Source organism: Synchiropus splendidus, chromosome 9 (genome assembly GCF_027744825.2).
Source record: "Synchiropus splendidus isolate RoL2022-P1 chromosome 9, RoL_Sspl_1.0, whole genome shotgun sequence".
Lineage (NCBI taxonomy): Eukaryota > Metazoa > Chordata > Actinopteri > Syngnathiformes > Callionymidae > Synchiropus > Synchiropus splendidus.
Window position 1 is genome coordinate 11,251,060 of NC_071342.1, and position 26,751 is coordinate 11,277,810.

At 42.0% G+C, this 26,751-nt stretch overlaps 3 protein-coding genes across 4 annotated transcripts; 1 reads left to right on the forward strand and 2 right to left on the reverse strand.

Moving 5' to 3' along the window:
- The first annotated feature begins 720 nt into the window (after positions 1-720).
- slc25a28 (solute carrier family 25 member 28) lies at positions 721-6,752 on the forward strand. The gene is made up of 4 exons (XM_053874904.1): positions 721-1,232; positions 3,501-3,729; positions 4,770-4,826; positions 5,163-6,752. The coding sequence occupies exons 1-4, from the start codon at positions 891-893 to the stop codon at positions 5,711-5,713; spliced, it is 1,179 nt and encodes a 392-aa protein (XP_053730879.1). The 5' UTR covers positions 721-890; the 3' UTR covers positions 5,714-6,752.
- A 6,722-nt stretch (positions 6,753-13,474) lies between these two features.
- Positions 13,475-15,358, reverse strand: nkx3.3 (NK3 homeobox 3). Of its 2 annotated transcripts, XM_053875659.1 has the most exons (3): positions 15,304-15,328; positions 15,093-15,230; positions 13,475-14,241 (listed from the first exon to the last, which is right to left on the reverse strand). In XM_053875659.1, the coding sequence occupies exons 1-3, from the start codon at positions 15,317-15,319 to the stop codon at positions 13,769-13,771; spliced, it is 627 nt and encodes a 208-aa protein (XP_053731634.1). In that variant the 5' UTR covers positions 15,320-15,328; the 3' UTR covers positions 13,475-13,768. The 2 variants fall into 2 exon arrangements, with proteins under 2 accessions (XP_053731634.1, XP_053731633.1); XM_053875658.1 differs by having other exon boundaries at positions 15,093-15,358.
- Positions 15,359-19,005: 3,647 nt separating this feature from the next.
- nkx2.3 (NK2 homeobox 3) lies at positions 19,006-21,775 on the reverse strand. The gene is made up of 2 exons (XM_053875480.1): positions 21,246-21,775; positions 19,006-19,741 (listed from the first exon to the last, which is right to left on the reverse strand). The coding sequence occupies exons 1-2, from the start codon at positions 21,565-21,567 to the stop codon at positions 19,122-19,124; spliced, it is 942 nt and encodes a 313-aa protein (XP_053731455.1). The 5' UTR covers positions 21,568-21,775; the 3' UTR covers positions 19,006-19,121.
- Positions 21,776-26,751: the final 4,976 nt, after the last annotated feature.

The following is a 26,751-nucleotide window of genomic DNA, read 5'->3' on the forward strand; positions in this document are numbered from 1 at the left end:
TTCAAGTCGCTTGTCTGCACCTCTGGGACAGACCAGTTCGGCCTGGTTGCCAGGAATAATCACGACCAGCCACAACGTGGAGTCTCCATAGATCATTATGTTGCAATGGATGGATCAGTAGGCATTCATTATTATATCAATAGGACAGAAGCCGTGATGCGAGAAAGTATGGGGGGAGAGTCATTGAAACGACTGGTCAGTTCATACTGTAAAAGTAACATGCATTCACGCAAAATGTGATTAAAGAGAGAAAATGACTTGCTCATAGAGAAGTGGTTTGATTGTTCCTGCATGTTCAAATGCATTACTTGTGAAATTGGAGTGCTGAGTTGCTTCTTTACCCTAGTGCGTGCATGTATATCAGATTCAGAATCAGCTTTATTGCCATGGTCAGCGAGGATCCCACTAACCAGGAAAGTGCTTTGGCACATGGAGCAAAAATGAACAACAACAAAAATAATAATTCATAAATACACTATCATAATATAAGTAACTAATAAACAAATAGACCACAAACAACAAGCCCTGTTCACAGATTCATCTTTCGATTATATCCACCGATACGTTTAGTCAAACTGGCGTTTGACCTTTTATAACTCCAGGAGCAAAGACTTGACCTAGCGTGTGACGATATTGATTGACATGATAAGTAGCCAATAGGAGAAGGAGGCTTGGGCTCGTGTGACCAATCGGAATCGATTCTGGATCCGCGGCCTTTCGAGGGGCTCTGCCCGGATCCATCAGCCGCGGTCGCTGCTGCTCCTGCGTGGCTGTGACAGGGAAGGAGCTGCTGACTGACTGTCCCATGGGAATGTGAGAGTTCCACGCTCCAAAACATCCACCGACGCCGCGCTCGCGTGCACCAAGACTTTGACAACCCCCAGTCTCTCATGGAAGCGGATGGGTTTGTGAGAAGGCGTCGGATGACAGCGGAGACTACAGGCAATGATCCCGGGGTTGCTGGTGCATCTGCCGGGGCAGAAGTTCGATGGCTTGGTGGCAGATTCTGGGGAGTCTCGGAAAGTATAGTTGGAAGCCTGTCTCCTCGGATCGGAAGCGAGGCCGAGCTGCAGAGTGTTGAGTTCACTTCTGCTGCTGCTGCTCAAGATTGCATCGATGAACCGGACTATGAGGGTTTGCCACAGGGAGCCTCCACCAGCACCCACATGTTGGCCGGAGCCGTGGCCGGGATTATGGAGCACTGCATCATGTTCCCAGTCGACTGTGTCAAGGTATCATCAGGCAGAGAAAGCTTGTCATAATGGTGTATAACACGACCTCTGTTTCGTAGCGTTTAATCGTAACGGCGGCCACCATGTTTGTTAGCATATTAGCACCCAAATGCTAACCTAAACACGCGTCATCGCTGACAACTGAGAGGACAAGGTCAGTTAGCCAAATGCTAACTAGTTAGCATGCTATTTGAAGTTACCAGGAGGCTGTCATGATCTAAGATTGGAAACAGTCTGCGGTGTCGTGGTTTCATTTCTCCCAAAGCTTAACTAGTAAACACGAATCTTCTACTTGGAAATGTGATTTAGCCACGTCAAGTTATCAGCATTATGCACTGAAATGTCACATCCATCACATACCATCATTTTAAACCACGTGGAATTTGGGGACTGTTAGAAAACCTTCAAGCTCTTCAAGTTCCAGGAAGTGAATCCAACCCAACACAATCCTTGTATTGTGTCGGGGTCTTTTCGTAACTAACTGTGCTGATGATCTTCTCATCACGTGTGAGTCACACACACACTGCAGACTCCCGTGTTATTCAACATTGTTTGGTGCTTGAAATGCATGTCATCTCAGCCCACATGTGACACTCCTCAGGACAGTGTCAGAAAGTGAGACACAAGAGTCCCAGAGAAGAGGCAGCTGGCCTTGTCACACTGTCTCATCTATGTCTGATCCACCTGCAGCCTGGATGATGGTGCATGTTTACACAGCTCTTCTGAGTGTACAACATGGTTCATAGATTTGGGCATGTTGCCTTTAAACTGAGGGTATTTCAGGACCTTCTAGAGCAAACACTAACCTGATAGTCTGCGTCCTGTTTCCAGTGGTGCACTGTAAGCTTCCATCTTAAGAGATTCAAGTATAATTACAGTTTATAGGATGTTCTTCTTCCACCTTCTTCTTATCTTAAATCCTGGTTATTAGATGTGGATTTACATAAGTGTGTTTGTTGAGAGCCGCCCTGCCACAGGGTTTTAGACGCTTTAAATCTTAAAATGGGATTATACTTGTAGTTGCCTATAATCAATGAATGAATTCGACCAGTCATGACATCATTGTCCACTGCAGTAAGATGTGGGACCATCGTGGTCCAAAACATGCATGGGGACCTTTTACAAAGGAAAGATCACATACTGTTACACAAACTGAAATCTAGAGCTTCAGAAGAAAAATTTTCTGTCGTTTTTTAAAAATTGCTATTTACAACACTGCACTGAGACATATTGCCGTGTTTGTCAACCTGTGCTGTGCATGACAAATGTCGACTAAGGTCGACTGGTCGACTATGGTTATGGTCTTTATTCACAGCCCTCATTCTGCTGTTTATGTTTTCAAGTATTGATTGCATGAGTGTGGAGTGACTCAGCAGCAGTGGAGTTTTTTTTTTTGTCCCGGAGCAGGAGCTCATACGCCTCACCATGACTAACGGACAGGTTCTTGCATGCAATTGAGGGGCTTATTTTTCCATTTCTAAGCCCACCATGTCGACTCGCAGCACAGACCACTTATTGGGCTGTGTTTATTCTATCCCGCTGCATGCACATGCACACTGTGGGCGGATGTTTGTCCATTCGGCTGAAAGGCTGGTATTCAGGCTTTTTCCAACATCACATACACAAGCACATTGGATCCGTAATATTGGACCATTCTGGAACGATTGCCTTTTTCATGCTGTTTTCTAGAAAGGCGTCCTTTCTCAGCTACGTTGTAGGTTATGGGGAGACAAGAAATGCCCTGCAGATCTTATTTACTGTGTCCTGGACTCTAACTTTATACTTCCTCCAATTGAAGCATACATGGACTCGGTACACACAATGAACAACAACAGCCTATATGCCTCAATGCACCAGTCAGAATTGAATACTGGATGGTTTTTAATTTGTAATTTCTTGTTGACTTTACTGAAAATACTGCGTTCTAATAGATTTGTATATGTAATCAGTAAATGGCAGAGCTACCTCCTGTTTACATGGGTTAGTTATTTAATGTAGCCCACAAACATTTTGACAAATAACCATGGCTTGCTAGCAAACTAGCTAATTTTTCATCTGTTTTTGGACCATAAGCAGCAAAAAATGTTGTAGTTTTTCATCCCAATTTGTTGTTTACGTGTCTGGTTGGCCTTAAAATATTCTAAATAAATGTTAAAATTTTACTGAATTTTCAACCTTTCCTTGAAAATATATTTGTCTGATGAACACAAGTATCATGTTTCAATTAGAGCAAATCCCTGATGACTATGTCTCCGAACTCTTTGCCAGACGAGAATGCAGAGCCTCCAACCCGACCCGGCCGCCCGCTACCGCAATGTGATGGACGCCCTCCGACGAATCGTGGCCACTGAAGGAGTCATGCGTCCAATGAGAGGGCTGAACGCGACTGCTCTTGGTGCCGGACCCGCCCACGCCCTCTATTTCGCCAGCTACGAGAAACTTAAAAAGACTCTAAGTGATGTCATCCACCCTGGAGCTAACAGCCATTTGGCTAATGGTACCAAACAGAGCAAACTGTTGTGCACGCAGTGTGACTTCTTTTCATAAACCACTATTGAGATTAGTGTGCCTTCTTGGCTTAATATGTCTGTCCTCTGAGAATCCAGCCTTTTAGGACTTCAAATGTTTTTCTGCGGCGAAATGAGCTAATCAATTAGTTAAGTCAATTTGCGTTGGAATTGAACCATCTACCTCACTTTTCATATCCAAACCTAGCCGTTTCAGAGGCTCTAACTTGAAGTCGCTGTTCTCCATTTACAAAAATTCTCAATAGCAATTGTTAAACTTAAGTAAGAGTGCCGTGTTCAAAACTATCGACCACAAGGTCACATGTAGTGGTCAAGTAGACAGTTAAATATAAATTTACTGAAGCTGAAATGGATGAGTTAATTTGGCCAAAAAAATATGAATTAAACGATAAGATCATCTTGAACTCTGCACATCACCAGTATTAGCTCTTCGAGAAGTGTGTATGTGCTGAGTTGTGTCGATGTACTTTTTTATGTTTAAATTAGAATCCTATCACCCTATACTTATATTAGCCTATTTGCTTTTGCACCATAATTTAATGGCCATAGTTGTGCGAGTCCTGCATGTCATGGTGATGGAGACCATTTGCTCACTAAATTATTTAGAACTCTTCCTCTGATTGCCAGTTCTTGCCCTTGTTCCATGCTCTTCAGACTCTCTCTTCCCTCTTTTGCAGTGTAGAGGGAGGCTGGGTAAGTCCTGTCTGCCATGGGACAGCTTCCCCTCCTGTTGGTCCAGTATTTTACAACATTCTTCAGGGTTTGGTTCCCATTCTAACTGAGCAATGGGCCACTAGGTGTCTCTGCTCGCTCAGAATTAGTATTTCTCAAGGATCAACTTGTGCAACTTATGAGTGGCGCTGTTTTTTATATATATATTTGAGCATGTGACTAGCTGTGTAATAACAACATCAACTGCCTTATCATGTATGTTTTCATTTATGCTACTGGACACTCTAATGTTGTCACTGTTTCTCGTGAAGTTATTTTGGAGTTCTGTTCATTTCAGGAGCAGCCGGGTGCGTGGCCACGCTTCTTCACGACGCCGTCATGAATCCAGCTGAAGGTGAGAGCTGTGTTTCCTAGCCAGAAGCATTGAAATGTGAGAGCCTTATTTGACGACCAGATACACATGGTGGCATTGAATCCACAGCTGTGCCGTTTCCAGCTGGCGGAACATGTCACTAGTTAGACACTCCCTCATTGGAGTCCTGCTAGAAAATGTGACATGTGATCGTTGTTGTCGTTGGTTTTACATCAACTTGATTTTTAAATCTGTTTTAGTGATAGAAAAGACACTCATTTATGCTGTGGCACTCACGAAGCACTTGTACCTGAGAACAAAAAAATCTAATTTTCTTTTTCTCTCTTTGCACTCGTTTTCAACTCTCCTGGACTTCAGTCGTGAAGCAACGCATGCAGATGTATAACTCGCCGTACCGCGGCGTGTTGGACTGTGTTCGTGCCGTGTGGCACAAAGAAGGCACCGCAGCGTTCTACCGCAGCTACACCACGCAGCTGACCATGAACGTGCCCTTCCAAGCGCTTCACTTCATGACCTACGAGTATCTCCAAGAGCTGCTCAACCCCCACAGACAGTACAATCCCTCGTCGCACATGTTGTCCGGAGCTCTGGCCGGGGCTATCGCCGCCGCGGCCACAACGCCACTAGACGTGTGCAAGACCCTGCTCAACACCCAGGAGTCTCTAGCGCTCAGCTCCGTGGCATCTGGTCAAGGGGCCCACAGACATATCACAGGCCTCGCCCATGCCTTTCGGACGGTGTACAGGCTGGGCGGCCTGCAGGGCTTCTTCAAAGGAGTTCAGGCGAGGATCATCTATCAGATGCCCTCCACGGCCATCAGCTGGTCCGTGTACGAGTTCTTCAAATATGGACTCACCAAGCACCAGCACGACAAGAGGAGATCACAGCAGATGGAAGCAGAGATGTAGGCGCTGCTTCAGAGGGAGTTGAAGTCATACTCACTTAAAACCGGACAGAAAATCCATCTCCGCTTCCTCGTCCAGTCCAGTCCAGTCCAGTCAGTAGAAGCTCATGTACTTTCTGTTTGAGTTCTCAAGTTGCTGCTGGTACGTTTCAGTCTAAGATTGGTTTGATTCACGTGGTTACATTGGTCACTCAGTATTAGATTCATTTTAGCTCAAAGAGAAGGTCCCACTTGCAGCGAGTTGCCAGCAGGGGGCGCTACTGTTACTCCGTGTTTTAAAAGTTTTGACCTCGGGTCGGGAATGATCTGTCTGTGCACCGGCCTGTGATACCTTAAAAGTGATCTCCAAATAGTGCAGATCTGTCCAGCTTCATTGGAGGCATCAATTATGATAAAACTCGTGAATCTGATGTTACTTTTTTTCTCTGTTGAGTCGGACACCATCATGAGTATTGATCTGTTTGAGTTATGATTTATGAGAAGCTAAAATGACGGAATAGGATCTATATTGAGAATCAATGTGCTCAGCTCTAAGCTAGCCCAAATATGTATATTTAGAATTATTTAAATTCATTTTTCAATTTTTTCCCCTTCCTGCAATTGTTTTGGCTTCAGTTTGGTTCTCATGTCTTCTTTTTTTTGCCCCTATCACTCAGCTGAACACCACTGTTGCCTTGTTTGCAGTAGAGCAGAAAAAGCGGGGCAACATTCATAGAAGCCATCAAGTCTAATGTTCTCTTCCATCCTGCCAAAAAGAGGTTTGGAGTCCGATGAATGAGTTCAGTTTCGGGAAAGGTCAAAATGAATGTGCGCCTGTCGTATGAGTTCATAAAACTGGAGGCTGTTTTTGAAGGGGACTGATTTGTTTCCTACATTGAATTGCACTCATTGAATAAAATCTGAGCAACAATGGCCGCTGCTCTTACAGACCCCAGTTATTTTACTTTATTTTTTTTTAAACATTTACATTGCGTTATATTGTGTTGATGTAGATCAGCTTGTGGATTCTTGTTGATGGTGCATCAACGATGCAGCACTGACTGATGGAGCGACGACAGCTCTACTCTTGTAATTCTCCATATAAATAAATGTAATTGCAGGTTACAGGCAGTTCAACTTCATTAACTGCTTGGCAAAGACGACACACACCATTTGACTAGCACTTTCCTCCAAGTGCAGATTCGATATTTGCTTAATTTTAAATGAATCCTCAATCAAAAACTGACATTCTTTAGCCAGAGTTGAGATGAACTGCCGCGTCTGCCTCCCACCCCCTCATGCTTTGGTTACCCATGAAGGTGGCCATCTTGCTGAGGAGGAACGATCTATTGCATGACAGTTTGCATTAACCTCAATGGGGCTGGCTAGTTGCAGTTGCCCAGGGCTGCAACATGAGCTCTTAATATCGGATTTGGAAGTGGATTCTTGCCCCGCTCTTGCGTAATTTGGCCCACATCTTAGTCAAATCACGGTGGAACTAGATGTGACTCGGAGAACCACTGCCCTCATCATGGTAAGTGAGACACTTTGTCTATGACGTGTCATTTTTTTAAACACAAATGTCTTGCTGAAAGATGCTGACACGTGACTGGCAGACACTTCTCTCACCACAGCCTGCGTATATGGGACACCTGTTCAAACACAAGGTGTTAATGAACCTGAATGGAAGCGTACAGTTTGTGGGGCTTGACTTGCGTGTGCGTCGTGTTTGAGGTGGACTCCTGAACGAGTCCAAGCGCGTCTTAGTCATGCGGCTTGCGACGGACTGGGTGGAGACTTGTGTGTCTGGCAGTGGATCGCAACACTATTTGTGAGGGAGTGTGTGAACGAGTCGTCTGCTCCTGATCATCAGTCTCGGAGGAGTCAACTGTTTAGTCTGGACCCTTTTGTCTTCTCCATCAGTTTTTATAGATGTTCTCCAAACATGCTGGATGGTGCCGAACGCATTACATTTGCCGTAAACTCTCCTTGTTTGGTTTACATTTCCATCTGGATGCCCAGGATGAGGACTCGCAATGTTTTCAAGCAAAAGTAAATCAAGCCAGTTTTAAGTTAGTCACAGGAATGTCGACAACAGGAAACTCCACGCAGATAAATAGTCTCACTTTATTAGGAGAGAATATTGAGGGATGCTAACCGTCTCCACCTGTTTACATAATATTGATTCCACAGCAAAACACACTGTGAGAAAAAGGTTGATAGGAACCAGTCCGACCTGATTATTAAAAATGACACAACATTGCTTTATTAAAACGAATGAACACAGCCTGACATCATGTTGTCACAACAAAACGCAAGTGAACGCCATCCTGCTGTGTTAGCACGTAGCTCGAATAGCTCGCACTTGAGTTCTGACGGAGCATATTTTGAGAAGCTCCATGTGTCGCTTGTTTAGTTAAACACACGAGTGTTTGTGTTTGCATCCGCAGTTGTTCTGAAGTAGCAGTGTGTGTTTCAGTTGTTACTTAAGTCGTGTCCTCTGGATTCTCGAAGATTGTCCCTCAGTCAAGAGCCTCCTCACACACACACACACACACACACACACACACACACACACACGTGTTGAGGCTGATGAAAGGCCAGCAGAAACACCCCCTGAGTATTGGGTTGGCTGATGTTTTGGAACCTAAAACCTCCGGTCAAAGCCCCTTAGAGCAAGCACCTGTGAAAGTGTTCACACGTAAACACACGCGTGTGCACACACTCCAAACATGCACCTGTGTAGCACAGACACCGCCGACTCTTAGTTGGACTTTGAAGCGTGTTTCAGCTATTGACAGTGAATTTTAGCTATAACACTATTTTAAGTGAATCCAGAGGGCAACTTAAGTTGAGTAATTTCATCTACTATTCGTGTATTTACTTTCCTGCTGGAACGTAAAATCCTGACTTGAAACATGAGCATGTGGTCTTTGTGCTCAAACAGGACATTCATCCGTCCTCGTCTGCGCTGAATGCAAAGATAACAGAGTCAGACTGAATTATGAAGCACAGCGAAATGTGAATTTGGGAGGTGGGCCAGTTTCCCAAGATAACACTGAAATCAGCGTCGTGTGCCAGTTGTGGCTTGAACGTTTCAACGAAAATTGGACAGAGGGAGATTCTGTCATCACTTTAGAGAACAGGCTGCGGAGGAGTGACTCTTCCCACAAATGTTACACACACATACACGCATGTACACACACGCACACACGGAGGACTCCAGCACTCTCTATGAAGATGGACGTTGCAGAGAGGAAGAAGAGTTAAAAGCTCTCACTGCTGGACTCATGGGAGCTTTACTGACACCTTTCGTCCTGAAACAGACATGAGCGTGTTGACCTGTACATGCCATTTGCTCCATGTTGCTGGGACTGTCGCTTGCGACCCTGGAAATGGAATAGTCACTAGAAAATGAATGGAGGTGTGCAGTGGTGGACAAACCGGAATCTGCCCATTTGAAATCTGATTTAAAACATGGCTCATTTAAAGTATTAAGTATCAAATTGCTTTTATTGATATAACCCCATGAATGCCAAAAAATATTGACTTTGTTTTTTTGTCTTGAATGATATGAGAGGCTATACAGAAATATAAAATGTTATTAGTGTTTGAGCTTCTTTAGAAATCAGATCAAATAACACATTTTTCAGCGCACAAGAATGTTTATGTTTAGGAATGGTCAACAGATTCGACTTAACTTTGCTCATTATGGCATCAAAAAATACAAATGCATCGCGATCAATTAATCTTAAAACCTATGATTCATTTGGCACTTTTTTAATGGAGTCCCGCCTTATTCTCAAGCACATTTTCTTATGTAGAAATTGGGATGCAAGCCAATGTGCAGCAACTCTCCTGAACAGCAGCCGGGGCCAGCAGATGTGCCGCACTTTCTCTTCCTCGAATGTCGCTCTCAAATATTATGACAAGGTCTTTCAGAAGTTACGCAAGGTCAAAGCATCTTCAGCTATGATCGCCACGCAGCAGACAACGACTATTGTGCACACGCACCACGTGCAGAGCGTGTTGAGCACAGGTGCAGTCAGGGACACGGAGGAAGGAACAGGCCTCCTGCACTTTGAACTTGAGCTTGAAAAGAAAGCTGTCATTCCTTTCTGTCAGATGAGCTTAACTGCTCTGCCTGGGAGCTGCAGTCAGCACAAACTGGTCTGGTGAAAAGCTGAAGCCGCAGACGCTTCAATATTATCTCTGAGGCCGCAGCAGTGACAGCTGCCTTCAACGCTGATTTGTTTGATGATTAATTGCTATTTGTTTAAACGGCGTTTTGTGGCTGCGGCGAGGTTTGAGAGTTGCTATTGTGTTTGGTAGCTAGACTGTGACGGGGAGTTGTCTAATATGTATCATCAAACAGCAAAGATACTTGTCATATGAGAGTGTTTTTGCTATTTCAACAAGCTTCATATTATCCTAGGATGCAATAAATAAAGGCATAAACAGAAAAAAACAATTTGCTATTTTTGTTTTCATACAAATTGGGACGGCAGGCTTCAACACCGTCCGCTACAACCATTAAAACGTTGCCTATATTTTCCCTCTTTACTCTTGGCGAGGCAACTCTCAGATTTCAGAAACGGTATTTTTGGCACATTACTCCAACAGAAAGGAAGACCCAAAGCTCTTGGGGAAAATTAAATCGATACTTAATCCCTCCCTCGCATGTCTTGCTCTGCGGCGGATACAGATCAGGCGGAGGAGGAAAGGCATGGAGTGGAGCCTGAGTAGTTCTTTTATCAGTCAAGATGTGGACTCAGCGCTGCTCAATGTCCTCCTTGTCTTGCTTATCACTGCTAATTAAAACATCTGGAGTCGTCCAAACCTCAGCGGAGGAGTTAAGTGTGGAACGCAGAAGGCCGTCAGAGGACATGTGGATGAGGAACAACATTATTCCCAGCGTTTCTCAGCCAATATTCACCAGCATTGTAACTACAATCATCTTAAAAGGAAAAAAAAAAGAGGAAACTGTTGCTAGGTATGTAATAGGAGGAGAAAAAAAAACCCAATTCATTTCTAGTTTATACTTTTCAGTATCTATGTACAAGAGTGAGGGAAGGAGTGTATGAATCGAGTGGTCATAATGTTTGACCTGTTATTTCATAAGCGTCTATGTATTGTTCAGAATTCAGAATCAAATTCAGAACCAAATTTATTGCCATGGTCAGTGGCTAGGAAAGTGGTTCGGAATAAAGTGATGTCATTAAAATAAAATAAAATAAAATAAAAAAGGCTGATCACAAATTCAACAGTCTGACAGCTGATGGGAAGAAGCTGTTCCTATGACGGGAGGTATTGTCCTGAATGTATTATAAAATCTCTAATATCCGATCTGTTTTTCCCCAAAATATTTTAGGAGGAATTTTATGTAATATTTGCAAGTATTTTAGCCAACATCTTTGGGGGGGGTTTTGTGAGTGTACAACTTGCTGCGACACTAAATAAGAGAGATGACACATGGGTGGACGGATGGATAAATAATACAAGGAGTGCTCAGCTTTTTGGTCCAACTGTGGGACTCTCCCAAAAGCAGTGAGCTTGCCTCGGTGGTCATAGGGTGATGGATGTGTGTTCCTCAGGGGAGTAAATGTCTTGTTGCTTTACTGTAAATGTTTACATTCCAACATGCACTGATGCTATCTGCTAATAGTTTCTGGAATAGGCCTGACAAGTTTGTGTGTGTGTGTGTGTGTGTGTGTGTCTGTGTGTGTGTCTGTGTGTGTGTGTGTGTGTGTGTGTGTGTGTGTGTGTGTGTGTGTGTGTGTGTGTGTGTGTGTGTGTGTGTCTGTGTGTGTGTGTGTGTGTGTGTGTGTGTGTGCGAGCGACACTGGTATTAGCCGTGACCCGTCTCCTTCCTGAGGCCAGCTCTCCGTCTGCTGATGCATTAAAACGCTGCGGCTCCATCTACTTTCTCCCAAATCTAAACACTTGTGATGGTCGTGTCAATTTTAGACTCATGCCAGACTGCGAGCTCTCTGCCAACAGCCATTAGGTGATATTGTCTCGATCAACAAGGCCCTTGAGAACTTGAATCCCGCTACAATAGATGCATCAGATTTGCAGGTTTAATTGGCCTGATGGGAGTTCTCCTTCGACAATAGAGCTTTTCAAGTGTCACCAAGCGTGGAAGAAGGTGAGGACTGCTGTACCTGAGTCATCGCACCACGCCTCCCGCGCATTCTTCTCACCTGAGAAATCTTCCGTCGACAACAGGAAATGACTTGTTTCTACCGGTCCTAATAAATCCACCTAAATGCTGACCATTAACGTTTAAATCCTGGTGAGCTGTCACTGCTGAGCGTTCAAAGAGGCCATTGAAATCCTTGGCTGCTGCTTGTCAGGAGACACATTAGTGACGTGCACTGTTTACATACCTGTCGACTACATATTTATGCTGAACGTGAGAGCCAACGTCTGGCGCTGAAATCCCATCTAGAAAAGTGTTTCCAGTTGTAACAATGAGTACAGTATGAGGCTTCTATACAAAACCAGTTGTAGACATAAAAACTGTGGATTGAGATCATGATTTATAGCTGATGCTGCAAGAGATTTTGATAAATTTTTATATACATATTATATAATATTATGTAATATGTAATGCTTTTTCAAAAATGATCCATAAAACTACATTTTATGACTCAGATGTGAGTGTTTGATCAGAGGTGATGAAGTTATCACCACCTTTCCTGTCGGAGAGTTATTGTTGTTTCCTCAAACAAACATGATGCCAGCAGCTGAAGTGGCTCTCAGATGTGACAGATAATTCTGACTTGTGTCCGAGTCCAGCGGAAACAGCCTAAGCATGTCATGCTGTTTTAAATATCCATGGTCATCATCCACCGCTGCAGTCACGCCAGCTGGCTTCTTTAGCCGTGCTGTTTTTTATTTTCCTGCCGAGTGTCTTTTGTGTCCGGCTGTTGTTGATGAGGGTGCAGTGTGTTGGCATGTCTGGCGTGAATACTGGAACTCTCCACGGTCTATTGAGCCCATCTGACTCATGCCGGGGCAGAATTCACGCTTCTCCCCAAACACCTGATAGTGTTTATTGTTTACCTCCAACACTCAACAATTAACACAACTGTATCAGAGTTCAAGAAGGAGAGTCGTGTGAACAGGTTGCTATTGTGTCGAGGTATGTTCATGTTCCGTGGATCAGACTTTCCCATGAATTTCCAAACAAATATGTGACTTTGACTCACTGGATGCAGAAGATTTTATTTAGACTTTATTTGGACTAACTAACTAATAACTAGACTAATAACTAACTACTGTGAATATATATTATATATATATATATATATATATATATATATTTATATATATTCACAGTAGTTAGTTACCTACATTTTGCAATACTAGTTAAGAATATAAAAAAGTCTATACACACTTGCTGATTTTTTTTTTCTGCAATGATAATTACTGCGCAATTATTAATTTGTGCTAATATTCTTTATGAACATGTTGATTTTTTTTCCCAGATATCTTTTCTAAATTATCAACTTGCCTCACTCACTTACATGAAGCAATACATTTTGATATTTACGTTAATAGAAAATCATTAAGCCATTCCATGAGTAATCAAATGTGTAAAATATATATCAAGACTTTTTCTGTTCAAATATATTTCTGTATCTTATATATTTATTAGAATATATGACATTATTACATGTAATTTTCTTCAGTATTAAATATGATAGTGATCAGTATAAATTGTCCAAGTGTAAGTACTTAAAATACAAGTTGAAAATCAAATATTTATTTTTACGTACAATGTTGTACTTAAAAGTAACAAAGGTCATAAAACATCATTATATACGTTATTACAACAAAAAACATATTTCATCCGGTCACTGTTTAAAACGATTCATTAATTAAAGTTTACAAAATGTATTGTGTCTGTAAACAACTTGGTTATTATTTTACTATAAAAAAATAAACTCTTGAAAACTTTGATTTGTGCAGTTCATTTCTCTGTGTTTTGAAAGAAAGACACAAGTAAACAGTGGCGTCCTGGTCACTAGCTAGTGAGTAGACTGTGGTACTGAATATCCATCTGAAAATGTGTCTAAAAGCCACAGGCAGAAGGCGTTGGATCAGCCAGGGGCATGGTGGGATTCCCAGGTGGGCAGCAGCACTGCAAGTATGGGTACTGACCCGCCCAGTGCATGGGTTGAGTCCAAAGACTCCGCATCACGATCCCCGGTTTGTACTGGAGCTGATTGTCCCTCACCAAAACTCTCACTGCCACTCTCCTGGGCGTCTCTGATGCCATCTGGTGACGCTTGGTTTTATACCTCCTGTTCTGGAACCAGATCTTCACCTGGGTCTCTGTGAGGTTCAGTCTATCTGCCAGGTCAGCTCGCTCCGGGCCGGACAGGTACCGCTGGGTCTTGAAGCGACGCTCCAACTCATAGACCTGGGAGTGTGAGAAGGCCACGCGAGAGCGCTTCCTCCCATCTGAACTTGGCTTCTGCTCCTCAGAAGAATCACAAGATGCCATCTTCTCGGCCACCTGCTCCTCACTCTGTGGTGGAGCTCCTGTTTAGGTGACAAGCATGGTCAATTTTACGCAGCACCCAAACACCATCCTGTCAAGAAGTGACCCAACATTATTAACATTATTAACCATCCACTATATCACTAGCCATTATGGTATTTATCGTTGATATTTATTAATTCCTGAATCTGGAATTCTGCCATCTAGTGGAAGGAGGTTCTCATGGATCAACCCTCCAAAGCTGAACACGTCATATATGATACATGAACATCTGGATGCATCCACATGGATGGGTGGTTGGATATACTAGCGGTGTGTTTTACTTTCGATGAAACTTGAAGTTTGTATCGATAAACTAATATTACAGTTAAAGGTAGGTAAAGAAGCCAGTTTGAAGCCAAACATATTCAAGCTCTGATGGGCCACATATAATGAGACAGGAAGCCAGATTTAAACCCCAGACCTTGAGTTTGACAGTTGCCTGACAAAAAGCAGACTAAACTCTAGGTTTGAAAAAAAAAATAGTGACGTATCCATGCTGTTTCTTACATGATGTGGACACATTTGCATTTTACACTGCAGCTAATTGTAGCCAGTCAAAATGTTACAATAACCTCACACATATTTCTGTGCAAATCCATCCATTCATTTTTTATATTGTGTTGTTTTATTTCCTAATATAATCTTGTCCTAAACTTAAGCGTGTCAAACATGTAAACTGGTAAGTTTGTGCAGTCTTGCTGGTGAAATATTTATTCTTTCATAAATGTTTAACTCAATCTCATAATTCAGTTTGTACAACAAAAGCGTGAGAAACAAACAGAGACTGTTAATGGTTGTCATAATTTACGTGCTGCTATAAACATTGTCAGCTTTATGAAAACAGCCTCACCCTCGCTGAGGTCACGCTCCTCTCCGATGGCCAGTTTGAGCCCAACAGACTCTGGATCAGTCTGGCAGCACTCTGTCTTCTTGGAGCCCACTTTCCCCTCAACTTTCCCCTGGAAGCCTCCTCCTGATGTGAGGATGTCTTCAATGAAGAAAGATGAAAAACTCAACGTCATGATGAACCAAAAAAGAAGCAGATGAGCACGTCGCCTTACACGCTTCGATCATCATCTGGTGAGATTTTAGTCATAATAGCACGTCATCTTGTCAGCGGCTCTTGTCACTGACTGCATTAACAATCTCAGCAGCAGCTTCTGTTCACTCCTGACAGGCTGTTTCTGGTTCCTCCCTCTTGGCACCGCCCCGGCCCATTCAGCTCCAGCACACTCATTGAGAGATGTACGTCTCTGCTGTGCCTTGAATCCTGTTTACACTGCTCAATAAATCTCACAGTTCAGAGGTCACACATCTCCTCTAAGATGAACAGGCATCCAAAAGGCCAAGGCAGCTGCGTGAGTGTTGAGCAGGACTCAACGCAACTTTTTTACGGACTCTATTGACTGAGCTCCTAACTACGGAACAGGATTAGGGCCAGTGAAGAAGAAAAAAATTATTGGCAGAATTCTGATTTTAAAGTGACTTTAATCTCAGAATTCTGACTTTAAAAAGAGAAATCTCAGTTTTTTCTCAGAATTCTGACTTTAAAGTCAGAAATCTCAGTTTTTTCTCAGAATTCTCAGTTTTTTTCTCAGAATTCTCACATTAAAGAGAGAAATCTGACATTAAAGTCAGAAAAAGTGAGAATTCTGAGACTAAAGTCAGAATTCTGACTTTATTCTGAGATTTCTCACTTTTATGTCAGAATTCTGAGAAAAAAGTCAGAATTCTCCCTTTAAAGTCAGAATTCTGAGAAAAAAAGTCAGAATTCTCGTGAGAATTCTCACTTTAAATTGAGAATACTGAGAAAAATAAGTCAGAATTCTGACTTTAAAGTGACAACACTTCCCATGTTCAGATGATGTTGACAACTTCACTTAAAGATACGATACGAGCCGAGTTAACGGGGTGATCACAGCGTGCTGCACGACATATTTAGGGCCTGCTGACCCCTGTGAATGAGTGATACGTTCAAGGAAAAGGGACTTTCAGTGAACTGTTGACATCAGCTGTATTTTGAGAGACTGACAGAGCTACAGCCAAGCTGCCTTCACCAGTGACGGGCTGATGGGGCTCCATGAAACCGTGTCCTCATTTTCAGAGGCCACTAGATGGCAGCATCTGTTTTCAACGACCTTTTCAATGAAACCTCTCTTTTTTTTAAGTGAGAGCGCCACCGACTGACCTCTGAAAATGAGGACACTGTTCCATGAAGCTTCATCAGCCCATCACTAGCCTTCGCCACTGTGGTGCTGAGAATTTCTCGGAGAAACAAGCTCTTAAAGATGAAGCCTAAAAGAGTTTTGTTCATGAGTGATGGGGCCTGAATATATATGAAGATAGCCTCTTCTAATTCACTCTAACCTGTGGTCATAAACTATAGCACCTCTGGTTCAGCTGTTTTGGACGTCAGGGATGTTGCCTGGTCGACACACATCCCAAATGAATTTTGAATCTAAAATGTGTCTTTGGGGTGTCTAATAATATTCACAAATTTCATCTAAAAAGTAGCTTGTGTGAGCTTCAATTGTTGCACAGCGTTATTGTCGCAGACTTTGTTAGACATGCCTGTGAAAGCAGTTTGTATATTCAATGTATGTATATTGTTAAATCATCAGCTATACAGTGACTTATGTTTTGTGTGTGTTTTGTTACAAAGTGGTGCAATTGTGATCTGAATTCTCATCATAATGAAATGGTGACTAGCGCCGCCCTGTGGTGTAGTTATTAGTCCGTCTCTGAATTGGCTTCAATTGAAAGGCGCCAGCGCTCGCGCGCACGCACGCGCAGCCTTGTTGGAGGAGGCGCGTTGACAGATGAGTTGATCTTCCTCCTCCGTCTAATTTTGTTTTTCTTCCTTCGACTCAACACGTCTTTGTTCACAATAAGGAACTAATCAGCTGCAGGGACGATTCACGGCAGGAGCCAAACACTGACTGTCCAATTTTGTGCCATTATTGAGTATTTATTTTGGGTTTAAAGTCTCATTCCTTTCTGCCGGTGACAGATTCAACTCGACACACACCAGTGAGCGCCTCTTCATTTTTAATAGATTCGTGACGATTCATCAATGTCAGTCTTTTCCGCGGGTCGGTTCAGACAAGACGTTCTACTTTGCGGGTGGCACATACTGTGGGAGGAAACCAGAGTGCTCAGAGAAAATCCGCACGAACCAAATGAGAGTAAATAAAAAATTAAAATAATTCCTGCCTGTGATTTATGTGTATGTTAAAGATGGTGTGTACAGGAAAATATAAAAATATACGTATCGAAATTTAAAAAAAAAATCGAATTCCTTGAACTGAACTGAACTATAAATTGTGTGCGTGTGTGTGTGTGTGTGTGTGTGTGTGAGGGATCGGTATCTCCTGCTCGCCCCTCAACGGTCCGTATCACTGGGAGCCCCAGCATGTTTGGTCCGGGCCCTGGTTGCCATGGAGACGGTGTTTTGGTGAAAGTCTGCGGCAGGAAGAGCTTCTATCTTTGGGAGCCGCAGATAGAGATCGTCCTGAGGCATCGCCGTCCTGTCGCCAGCTTCTATTGACACTAGGGACTGACCTCAGGTCTGTCCAGGACCACGGGGAAGTGTCGGAGGAGACAAACACTCTTATCACTCATCTCCATTAGAGAGCTGCTGCAGGGAAATGTGCCGATAATGAGCCATTAGATGGTATCTGTCTGTCCGTCTGTCTGTCCGTCTGTCTGTCTGTCTGTCTGTCTGATCATCATTAATAGTCGGGACTGCGCTGGAGTCCATTTGTGCGTGATCGAACCTTCTTGTCTCAAGAAGTCTTTACTACAATTTAGAACCAAACGATTTCAATTTAAATCATTGTTCATCTGTTTTTAGAACATGTCATCAAGTGTGTCACTGTAATAATATTTCAGCTACTACAACTGCCACTTTTATGAGAACAATAATATTTTACCGTGATCATTACAACTTAAAATAATCATTTATCGATAATAATGTCCTCTACCTCCGAGACAGAAGAATTGATTAAATATACAATTCAATGTCAAATAATAAGTGATTTTCCAAAGTAAATACAAGGAAACTGCACTTGTCAAATGTAAACTTGTAGAAAATGTATTTAAAACGTCCATCAAATATATATATTTTATGTTTTATTTAGGTTCCGTGGATTTACGTTCCGCAGGTCCATGTTTGACGACTGCAGGCAAATTAAAATAAAGTAAGATTAGTCTGGGGATGGAAAGGGTTACGGATTATGGTTATGGAAGTAGGACCATTGTTATTATTTCAAATTTATTATTTAAAATAATTGTCCTTGTATGGAGAGGTTGAAATTAAAACAAGAATTTAGAAGTCGAAACCGAGAAGTGAAGTGGAAGTAATATCTGAAGATGCTAACGATTCAAATGTGACGGTATTGACATGTTTGGACGACGAGTCAAGTCTGATGTTAGGGGTGAGAAAATATTGAGTAACAATATGAAAATATCCCCAAATAAAACATTTTAAGGATCATTTTCCCCTGCAGATATAGCATCATAATTAGAAACAAAGTAATAGCTGTAACCACGGTCGCTGTCTCAAGTTTAATCAACTGGGTAAAAAAATCTCACGGAATATTTATCTAGAAAGATGTAAAAATAGTTTTAAAATAAAGTATTAAGTGTTCAAGGAAACTCCTGAATATTCTGAGTCACAGAATTTCAGTGTTTAAATATAAATTCAATAACAGTGATGTTAAATGATCAACAAATATAACTGAAGAAGCTGTTGATTTTGAAAGTTTATTTTTGTTCATCATTCAAATCCACATTTAATGTTCAGGCTCAGAAAAGTTCTGCCACGGTTCAGTCGAGGTCCATTTTTATCTTCCGAATTGTGTTCAGTCCAGCTGTGGCGCTACCAGGCCCGGATGCCCTGTAGAGTCCCCTGGCAGGCCGGTACCACTGGTCCCTGAGGAGCCTGGTTCTGAGTCTGTGCTCCTAAATTGCCAATGTTCATGTTGATGAAGGCGGCAGAGTTGGGGCTCTGCAGGGGCGGCAGGCTGGAGTAGGTGCAGGAGTAGTTGCTGTAGTTGTTGTAGTTCGGATAGGAGTTGTAGCTGTACGGGTTCGGCGCTGCGACTGAGTACGACGTGTTGTAGTTGGGAGACCCAGCCAGGCACGGCCTCCCGTCCCGAACAAGAACAGGCACTGCGACCCTCCTGGGTGGAGGTGGAGGGTGGTGATGGTGGTGGTGACCCGCCAGCTCCAGGGTCTTGTCCTGCCGCTGCCGCTTACACTTGTACCGCCGGTTCTGGAACCAGATCTTGACTTGGGTCGAGGTGAGTTTGAGGGAGCTGGCCAGGTGTTCTCTCTCCGGGGCGGACAGGTACCGCTGCTGCTTGAAGCGACGCTCCAGCTCGTAGACCTGCGCCTGGGAGAACAGAACCCGGGGTTTCCTGCGGGTCCTGTGAGCTTTGGCCGTAGGTTTTTCCGAATCTGGGTCCACGCAGTCTCCACGCAGGGTCCCGCAGTTTTCTGTAAAAATGCAATCAAATTGAGGTTTTTGCGAAGAGCCTGCAATATCATCCCGGGTTTAACCATCACAAATCAATAATAATATTCAAACTCAATTTTGCGTAGAATAACAAATAAATTATCACAAGCAAACTTGTACGTGGCGGCCTTTGATATCACGTAAAGTTTGTGGCTTTGTGTGGAAAAAAAGTAGATTCCAATTTTCCTGAATAAGAAAACGTACCAAATGGTTTTTTTTTTTTCAAAATTCAGTATTATATAGTCGAATACTCATATTTCGTTTGCTACACTAATAAATTACTCTGCAATGTATTTGAATAGGTGATTTATCTTTTCTGAGTTTTGACGAGGAGAACAATTTCTTTCTAATATTTATGACCATCATATGATGGATCATTCGTTACAAAATTATGAACTGTTTTTAGAGTATACTAAGATTATAATTTGAAGCATGAACATGTCATAATATATAAATAAATCATTGGTGTGTCACCACAATATTTCATTGTATTCTGGTACTTGATTTGATAATATTGATTTTTTTATTTTTTTTTTTTTTTTAGTTTCACATAGCAGAAAGATTCTCATCGTGGACCGACCATGAATATGAGGCAAAACTAAGATATTACATTTGATTCAATTTGATCCCCAATTTTAAATAGCCACATACTAATCCAGCGCACTCCCTTTCGACAGAATGATCAACCTTCCTGTTTGCCATCTTGAAAATATCAAAGGCGATTTATGTATCTATCTTGTAAATAGAAATGACTCAAGCAGGACTGTTACCGTTTTAAGCCTGATCACAATTACTGGGAGTTTAACGTAGTAAATCATTAACGGAACTACAAAAGCCATTAACAGATTATGTGACTTCACCTGAGATTTATTCCTAAAACAACTCAAACTTGTTCAGGATTAGGATTCGAGTTCACGAAGCCACATTCTCTTCTTAAACCGTCAAACGTTTGCATTCAAATTCAAATTTAAATCAGTAAATACGACCACGGGTTACGCATAATCTCGCACTAGAACTGGACCTCGTAACTTTGTAAATGGATTCCTTGATAATTACGTTATAGTTTATGACTAACAATATTTAAAAAAGAGCACAAATCTGTCAGAACTAATCCTCACCCGTGACTACAAATTAGAGCGTGAGAAATGAATCAAATCTGATGGGTTAGGTGTAATAGCTGGCGCTATTTAATATAAAAACAAACATAAGAGTAATAGTATGATATATTAACAAGAGGCGTATTGGTTTGTTGTCGCTTTGTAAATTGACGCACAAATTATTTCTAAAATGTAAACAAATTGTCATAATAAAGTACAATAAAATGTAATAATAATAATAATAATAATAATAATAATAATAATATGGTTATTATAATTCGAATAATATAATACATCTATTGAATCGTTTTAAAAAATCAAATAGGTAACAGAAAATACTTCAAAACTGAGTTACAGTGACGATGAATTAAAGAGTCTCTGTACTTACTGCGGTTCTGGTCGGCGTCCATGCGTAGCTCTCCAGTCTGGATCGGACCCTGATTGCCGAACATCTCCACAGTCATCCCTGACTCCTGCACCGAGTTCAGATACATCCGATCTTCAGTCTCGGACAGAACCGAGCTGAGTGGACTTGGACTGTCTCTGCCCGCCAACATGCAGGAAGGAGGCGATGGGGAGCTGAAGCCTTTAGCCAGAGGAGGACCGAGGCAGGAGATGAACTGCTGAGTCTGCTGCTGAAGCTCCATCTTCAGAATATCCTTCACCGAAAAAGGCGTGGTGGACGAAGTCATCACCGGACTGGGAAGCATGATCCCCACCAGCAGCGAGACACTCAACAGACGCAGAAACAGCAACAATCTGTCTAAAAGTCAAGGAGGATTCGTGCGTAAAAGTGAAGAACGTCCACGCGGTGCTTGTCCTTTACGCAGAGAAGACGAGACATCACATTTGCTTTGTTTCTGTGTCGATCAACTGTGGAAATAGACACAAAGAGAAGCAGAGGGAGGGAGAGGTCGATCCTGTTTGGTTGGGTTCATTTATCTAAAGAAGGTCGGCCAAGATGCGCTCCTCTCCCTTTCAGTGACGCCCCGGCGCGCACGAAGAGGAGCTGAAGAGGAGGGAGGGAGGGAGGGAGGGAGTGATGCGTCCAGATTCCCTCATGACTGAGTCACTCACACAATATTAGAGTCATTAATGACATATTTCAGCACCACTCCTAAACTGATAGTGGCAAGTGCCGCATCCATTTTGAGCCAAAATCGAAGTCTACATCGAAGTCTTCTTCTCTATCATCACTGTTTGGAGATTAGGCATATCTCCACTTCCTTTCCCAGGGATAAGATAATATGACGGAGGGAAATTGGGAAGGGATTCAAAGGAGGGTAACACCCACAATCGTGACTGTTATATTTTAAGACCTTTTAGTCGGTAGATGGAGGAAAAACTTGAGTATTGCAATAATTAGCGGGCGCATTGTTGTGTCACTCATAACCAGAACTTGATGTAGAATTAAAAACATTAGAAATATCCTAGTGTTTTAGTTATGCTTTACTTAAATAGTAGTTCAAACAAAGTGTGTGTGTCCTAAGATGATGACTAAAATGGGGTAATTGTGCTTTGAAAACATGAATGAAACTGCCGACAAGAACAAAATAATTATAAAATAATTTATCTAAACATATTTTTGTGTCGAAAATGAAGCGATTAAATGATGCTATTACACCGAATTATTGTTATTATAGTGTATGTGCGGCAGCAGTTATTTAACTTGTTTGATCCAGGCTTGAAAATTAATAAACGCCGAAAAAAAATCATTTAAGAGTCTAATTTATTTAGCCATATTTTGCGAATTCCCGTGAAGTTATGTATTTTTTATGTTTGAAAGCTTTGATTTGCAACATGTCTGTAATATGACCTCACTGACGCAAAGTCGTTATCGCTTGCGTAATAAATTATTAATATTGTTTTGTACGTGACTGAAGGGGAGAGAAAGAAAACTGAAGGTTAACGCGTTGTTTACGGTCCAGTTTGTTAAATCCTCGCACTTTGAAGACCCCGAGTGTTGAAACGAGACCCCTCCGCGACGCCTCCAAGTGCAGGCGCCAGCCTCGAAGGGCCATTTCTCCTCAACCGTGTGGAAAGAAAAGCAGAGCGATCCTATAATCTCATCCGCTCGCCATCAACAAGTCCATGTTTAGATTAGAGCATCGTCCTGCTCCTTTCCGAAGACCCCAGACTCTTTAAATGGACCACTTGAGCGCAAATGCAGGGAAAGGAATTAGACCCTGCGGAGAAATGGACATTAGCGCGTCAGTGGCGTCTCCAAAACAAAGTCTTGAATGGTGATGGTCGGGCTTTATTTAAATGCCCAGACGACAATATTCCTGAGGGGATGAGTGAATCGGTGGCTCGCCATCTCAGCATCGTGGATAAGTAAACGATTCTTGTGAACGAAAGTTCGGGCGAAAATATTCGCGTCACCAATAAGCAAACACGATGTCGCATTAATGTTTGTCTTTAGCAATATTTTTTTAGAAACAATGCAACCCAAACAAGTGTTTGGTTGTATAGTATTCACTGACTTAAAAAAAAATACATTAAAATAAAATTGGTTGTATTCATGTTGACCTCACTGAATGTAAAGGTGGGACATATTACTGATACCATAACCCAGTAAATCCCCCTTTAAAACTGATTTAATAAGCCAAACAATGAATGTAAACTCCAGCAGAAAAAAAACTGGACAAGGGTTTGACATGTTTTTTTTTTTTTTTTTAATAAGTTGACATGTTTGTGGGGGTCAATAACACAGGGTAGGAAAACGTATATAGTATTATCTTATGGCTTGGAATCACTGTTATGGGAAGAAGGCACTAGACTTTGATGAATGTAAAAGAATGTGAGCATCAGTGTTTGCTAGCACTCAATCCAATGTCATTTCTTTGGAGTCCAAAATTCAAACTTTCCGTCACTGATTCACCGCACACTCCCTTCACTCACCATCACCTTCTCAGCTGACTCACTTTGACTCAACTTTGACTCAACTTTGCTGCTGCTCACCACATGTGAGCTGAACGTTCAGGTTCTCAGATCATGCTGAATGCAGTTTTTTAATAGACAAATGATACATTTTGGGGTCCGCAATCTGGACAATGAAATCTAAACTCCCTCAGGGTGCGGCACACGCAGCCGACCCCTTGTTTTAACTAACTGGTCTCCCCTTTCAGACGGTACTGACCTTCATGTTCATTGAGCCAGATAAAGGCAGCAAACACAAGTACATCTTCTGCAAATGTGTCCGTGGAATAAAGAGCAAATGCTAAGGTGCTCACTCGGTGACATGGTCATCAGATCGTCTTATAACATTCTCTTTTATTGTACGTGTCTTTACTTCTGAGAAAAAAAAATTCCACGATTATTGAGACAAAAAATTGAGACAAACACTGTAAACATCACAGCTCGCTCATCCAGTCATAAAATATTTCTCATTATTTTTTCGACAAATCATGAGGCGAATCATTGGATCAGTGTTAAAACGTCTTTTATAAATATAGTACATTAATTATTAATAATAATTTAATTACATGAATAGTTTAGAAGTCACAGGAAAGTCTGCTAAACTAGAGGTATTTCTGAAATTTCATTTTTATTTGTCCCACCCATTTTCTAATATTAAAATGAAGTATTTTTAAAATGCCATTAATCATTTTAGTTGCTAAAGTATTCGAATTTAAGTACTTTGTGCGGAGGAATTTATCCCGTAACCTTGCACGTGCACTCCCACGCACTCAGTCGGGAGCGCGCCCGCAGTCGGTGTCCTTGCGTGCCAGCGGCTGCTCCGCGTGTGTCCGAGGAGAGGAGCGTGTTTACGGAGCGGAAGAGTCTGTTTCCTGCCTGTAACAAAACCCAGACTCTGGGAGGGTGTCGAGGAGCGGCTGGACGTTCAATACATCCCCCAATACATCATCTTCATCTGGTCTGATAAGCAAGGTCAGGTCACACAGACGAGAACACACGCACACACACACACAAACGCACCTCAGATATAGTCCTTTTCGTGAGGCAATATTTGGTGGTTATATTGCAGGGATACAGTATTTGGAGTTGCTGCGTCGCTGAACAAGTTTCCTCTTGTCTCCTCATATCTTGTGCAGACAAACCTGTCGAAGCAGTGTCTCCCCGCTGAGTGGCAGGTGTAAATAGTTGCAGTACCACAATATCACTCAGTCTCGCTGCTAACATTCGACAGCATGTCATTTACACACTGTTAAATGCACAATGAGCTATTTTTATGCCCATTTTTCATTCACTTGGGATTTTTATAGACATATATAAATCTCTCTCTCTATATATATATATGTACATATATATATAGAGAGAGAGATTATATATATATATATATATATATATATATATATATATATATATATATATATATATATAGTGAGAGAGAGAGAGACAGACAGAGAGAGAGATGTCTCTAAAAATCCGTAGTGTGTGTATATATATATATATATATATATATATATATATATATATATATATATATATATATATTATATTCTTGGTGTGGCACCCAACTTCTCTACTGTTTCCATTAGTGGCCAGTCATCCACAGCGTGGATGTTGACCTGTAAGTTGCAGCTCGCAGATACATGCAATTATCGCCACGTACATGTTCATGTCGTCGCAAACCCATTTTTGCTGAGTTGATTGTTTATATTCTTAAGTAGCCAGCAGCTGTCTGACTGGATCAACTCTAAATGTCTGATACACCTTTTGACTACTGCGCTTGTTGTGCAGCGTGAAGCTCTTCCTCAGAAATTGAATGATTGAAGATAACAGCAGTATCATCAGATGTCAATCAAACAGGCCTTCACTGTAGCTTTCATAATAAGAAGAGGAGCTGGTTTCACTGGGGTAAACCTTCATAGACAGTTTCATGTTGATCTTTAAGTGTTTTTCATTGGATGTGTGATTCATAAGTGATCAACAATCTGTCTGCAGCAGTTTCCAATCTAGGATTTTTTGTGTGTTGCCATAAGAATTACCCAGCAAGCAAGCCACCATCAATCCTGTGTATCGTCCCCAGTCACACCTATCGTCTTCATGACCTCATTTACCACATCCATTAACCTCATTGGTCCACTTCACCTGTCACCTGATGCCTCCACTTATAACATTCTTCGTCCAACATGCTAACTGTCTGTGTGCTCCAGGACTTCTCCACATGAGGAATCCCTCGAACTTACAGACACATCCTCATCTTAGGGTGAAGCATGTTGCATCAGGCCATCAGTGTCCCTCCCGCCGTGAGAAGCACTTCACCGGACTGTTGCAACATGTGAACGGTCGATTCAGACCAGAGCCTCCCGTCACAGGAACAGCTTCTTCCTCTCGGCCGTCAGACTGTTGAATTTGTGATCAGCCATTGTCGTTTATTTTATTTTATTTTATTTCTTCTGTCAGCACTTCATACACTTTCCTAGTTGGTGGGCTCCCCACTGACCATGGCAATAAATTTGATTCTGATTCTGATTCTAATTGAGGACAGGCTTAAGCCAACAGCGAATGGCTAACATCATGTTTCATTTCAAATCTGCACTCAGATTAACATTGTTATTTCATTGTTCACGTGAACTCTATTGCAGTGCGAATAAATATACTCCAAAAAAATATAAATACACCAAGAACAATTACTGTTATGGAGTGTCAAACTATTCAAATGGTTGGACGCTCTGATCTGTTCTGGAATGTTCTTTGTTTTGTTTTGTTTTACATACAGTCATGGTTTGGTTGCCACTGAGCAGACACAAAGTAGTCTCAGGAAAGCATGTAAGATTGTGATACTCGTGAATAACATTACAAGTGAGGAAGCCAAGCGAGCTTGCGATCATCGCCCCCGGCCGTCCTCATCCTAACCACAGCCATTCTGGGCACTTAAACAGTGATAGAGGAGAGGAAACACTTGATTCAAATGAAACGCCTACTCA